The sequence below is a fragment of the Trichosurus vulpecula genome, chromosome 2, assembly GCF_011100635.1.
Source record: "Trichosurus vulpecula isolate mTriVul1 chromosome 2, mTriVul1.pri, whole genome shotgun sequence".
NCBI classification, from domain to species: Eukaryota; Metazoa; Chordata; class Mammalia; order Diprotodontia; family Phalangeridae; genus Trichosurus; species Trichosurus vulpecula.
In genome coordinates this window covers 5467710-5471766 of record NC_050574.1, presented here as the reverse complement: position 1 = coordinate 5471766, position 4057 = coordinate 5467710, and the positions used below count along the sequence as shown (strand labels likewise).

General features: G+C 42.2%; 1 protein-coding gene across 1 annotated transcript; it reads left to right on the top strand.

Moving 5' to 3' along the window:
* Nucleotides 1-2724: 2724 nt before the first annotated feature.
* Nucleotides 2725-3663, top strand: LOC118835692 (vomeronasal type-1 receptor 4-like). Its single transcript, XM_036742934.1, has one exon. It carries the CDS (start codon nt 2725-2727, stop codon nt 3661-3663), a length of 939 nt encoding a protein of 312 aa, XP_036598829.1.
* Nucleotides 3664-4057: the final 394 nt, after the last annotated feature.

Here is a 4057-nt window from a genome sequence, read left to right as displayed (position 1 = left end):
TAGATTATAGTAAACTATGCTGCCTACAAGCATATGGGAAAATTAGGGCTGTGGTAAGGTGGTTTCCATAGGAGTATGGGAACAGGGGGGGAGTGCTATTCTACAGTGATAGGGAAGGCTGGGAACAGGAGGGGAGTGCTGTTCTACAGTATCTAAAGAGGCCTGGGAAGGCTCAGGCAGGATACAAACTGATTATCAGAACTGTATGAGCTATGTGAGGCATGGAGCAGGATGCCCTTGTAAAGTATCAAAGAAATTCCCATTAATTAAAGCATGTTTGTGTTAGGCATTGGTTCAAGAGCATTAGGTAGTGGCCAGCTGTGTTCCTCCTACTGGGCTTGTGAGTCCTTGGTGGATGGACTCTGCCTGCATGAGAAAGGATGGCTATCAGAGCAAGAGGGGAGCTGTTAGTGGGGCTGCTAGGGATGGAAGTCTTTCCTCCGGGCGCCTACCATTCCAACTCCTACTAAGCCTGTCTGGTTTTACCCAGGAAACAGGCCAAGCGCTAGGGTCCGAGCAGCCCTGGGGTCGGCACTAACTCCCTACACAGAAAAAACAGAAATAGTAAATAAATCCTTTTCAGATCATAATGCAATAAAAATTGCATTCAATAATGAACAATGGAAAGAGAAGTTTAAAATTAATTGGAAGTGAAATAATGCAATCTTTAGAAAAAGTAAGTCACAGAACAAGTCATAGAAACAATCAACAATTTTATTTTAAAAATTACAACAATGAGATAACATACCGAAAAATGTGTGGGACACAGCCAAAGCAGTACTTAGGAGAAACTGTACTCTTTGCAGATGACGTGATGGTGTACTTAGAAAATCCTAGGGAATCAACTAAAAAACTACCTGAAATTATTAACAACTTTAGCAAAGTTGCAGGATACAAAATAAACCCACATGAATCATCAGCATTCATATATGTTACCAACAAAATCCTGCAGCAAGAGATAGAAAGAGAAATCCCATTTAAAATACCTATAGATGACATAAAATACTTGGGAGTTTACCTGCCAAGACAAACCCAGGAACTATATGAACAGAGCTGCTAGATCATAGATAGAATCCAATCTGGAGGAGTTCTTATCTTTGGGAAAGGAGTCCGTGTCCTTGAACCCCTCTATTAGAATTTAGGGAGATCTGGCTCATGAAGGAGAAAACCAACCAGAGTGGTCTGGATGAAGATTGATTCCCCTGTCCAGATTGCTGGAGGTGTCTGTATCAGTAAGACAAGATTCGTGACCTTGAAGATGACCATAAGCATGCCTGTATAGTTTGGATTTGCAAGGTATAAGAGATTATCTAGGTAGAAGACAGGGGAAGCATAATATTTATTTAGACACCAGAGGATTAAATCCCAAAACCAATAACTCCAACCTGACATAGCAAGAGTTGTATCCCAAAGCCAGTAAGTCCACCTCAAGGTAACAAGAAAGAAATTATAACACAGTATTTCAGCAAAGAACAAGTCATCCGGTAACCTTCCCACCTGCTGGGGCCTTCCTGTAAACACTCATGAATCCCAACTGTCTGCTTGTCTGCATTCTCTCCTCCCTCCCCCTCAGTTCTCTGGTCTCTGTAGCTCTCTGGTCTCCACTCATCACTCTGTACTCTCTCTGTATCTCTCTCTCACCTCTCTTAGGCTCTCTGAGTTCTGTAGCTTGGTAGTCTGCAGATTCTCAGCTCTGTCATCTCAGAGTTCTTACTTCTTCTCCTTGGGCTGAATTCTAACCTTAATGGCTACCTTCTGGGTATAAATACTCTTCTTAGGGCCCTAGGGCCTCATGCCCAGTCAGTTAAAGGTGGTAGGCCTGGGACTTAGCACTAGCACTTAGTAAGTAAAGGGTGTAGGCCTGCCTCTAATCAAGCCTCCCTTAACTAGCCCCACCTGAGACCTAATGAATAGGCAGGAAGGATTTTGATCGCTGATTGGCCTCACAAGGGTGTAGGCCTGCCTCCAATCAAGCTTCCCTTAATTGGCCCCAGCTGAGGCCCATTGAACAGGCAGGAAAGATCTTTAATCACTGATTGGCATCACAGTTTCTCAGTATCACGATTAAGACACATTCTCAACAGGAGGAGGTGAAGACTTTTAGCCTAGCTCTTCACAAAATGTCCACCAATCAGAGCAGATGTTCAGTTTTCAAGGGAATTCCTTTAGAAGGATTTTTTAAATCTTTTAGGCCTTTGGTAAGGTGTCTTTTGGCTACCAAGATAAACTATTGAACATCAATTCACTGATTGCCAACTATCCTGATTAATAAATTAATTTTAATTAATAAAGTAATAATTTTAATATTAATATAATAAATGATAATTTAAACATAAGAAATAAAAATAAACAAATGTTAATTACCCAGAAACTCTGTCTCTCAAAGTTTTATTGTTCATTCACCTCATATTCTTGATCAGTCATTAAAAGCCTCATTCTGTGGCAGGATTATTTTTTAGGGCTAATTATTAAATATTTCCTAAATTGTTACTTAAATTAAAAGAGGTTAAAGGAATAGCATCCCACCACTCATACCAACTTCTCTGCCCTATAAACCAAAGCCAAGTGTGAGAATGTTTCCCTGTAAAGACCAGAAGGAAATACATTCAATAGGATCTGCTAAGTGGGATTGAGGAGACAATGTTCACAAATAACATCAACTTGTACTTTTCTCTAGGTCCCTCTATCTTTGATGACAGTTCTTCTCACCGAGATACCACTATTATGAAATCTGAAAACATAATCCTGAGTGTTTTCTTGTTCTCCCAGACAGGAATTGGGGTTCTAGGGAATTCCTTCCTTATTTGTCTCTTCATCTCTGTGTTTCTCAGTGGACATAGGATGAGACCTATAGACACTATTGTCCCTCAACTGGCCTTGGTCAACTTTTTGGTGTTCCTCTCAAAGGGCATCCCTCAGACAATGGCAGCTTTGGGTCTGATGAATTTCCTCAATGAAATTGGCTGTAAAATTATTTTCTACCTTCACAAAGTATCTCGGGACCTTTCCCTCGGCATGACTTGCATCCTGAGTGTCTTTCAAGCCATCACTATAAGCCCCAGAACCTCAAATTGGGCAAGGCTTAAAGCCAGAGCCCCAAAATACCTCATTCCCTCTAGTATATTCTGTTGGATTTTTCACCTGGTTTTTTCCAGCTATATTCCTGGGGGAATTAAGGGGCCAAGGCAAAACAGAAACATCTCCGAGATACAGCATTATGTATATTGTTCTCATAAACTTCTTTCTGGATTTCATGCCTCATTAGTTGCAACCTTTCTCTTCTTTCCTGATGCTGTGTATTTGGGACTCATGGTCTCTGCCAGTGGCTACATGGTGATTCTTCTGTATAGGCATCATGAGCAAATAAAGCAAGTTCACATTACCTGCCTCTCCCCCAGAGCTTCCCCTGAGACCAGGGCCACTAAAACTATCCTACTCCTAGTGAGCACCTTTATTTCTTCTTACTTACTCAACTGCATCTTGGCAACATATATGTCAGTCATAAAATCCCCACTCTGGATGATGCATACCTCTGGTTTCCTGGGTTTATGTTTCCCCGCTGTTAGCCCCTATGTGCTGATCAGCAGTGACTCACAAATTCCCAAGTATCTTTATGCTCTATGTGGGAGGAAAACCACACATTTTGCCCAGATAACAGATTAATATCTTCTGGCCCAGATGCCTTTCTGAAAGCTCCAGTCAGAGGAAAGCAATTATCATATCAAATGAGACCTAGATCCAACCCTAAAAATTAGACTACCCTCCATTTCTTAAAAGGAGGGGGTGCCTTAGGCATATTAGTAGAGCTAGCAAGATGGTGGCTGGAAAGCAGGGACTGGCCTAGGGCTCTCCCCCAGGACCCTCCAAAAACTGAGAAAAAATGACTCTGAAAAAATTCTAGAACTGCAGAACCCACAAAATAGCAGAGGGAAGCAGGGCTCCAGCCCAGGACAGCCTGGATGGTCACTGGGTAAGGTCTATCACGCACAGAGCTGGGAGCTGAGTGGAGCAGAGCCCAGCATGGGCTGCACTCAGACCAACCAGACTGGGATCCCGG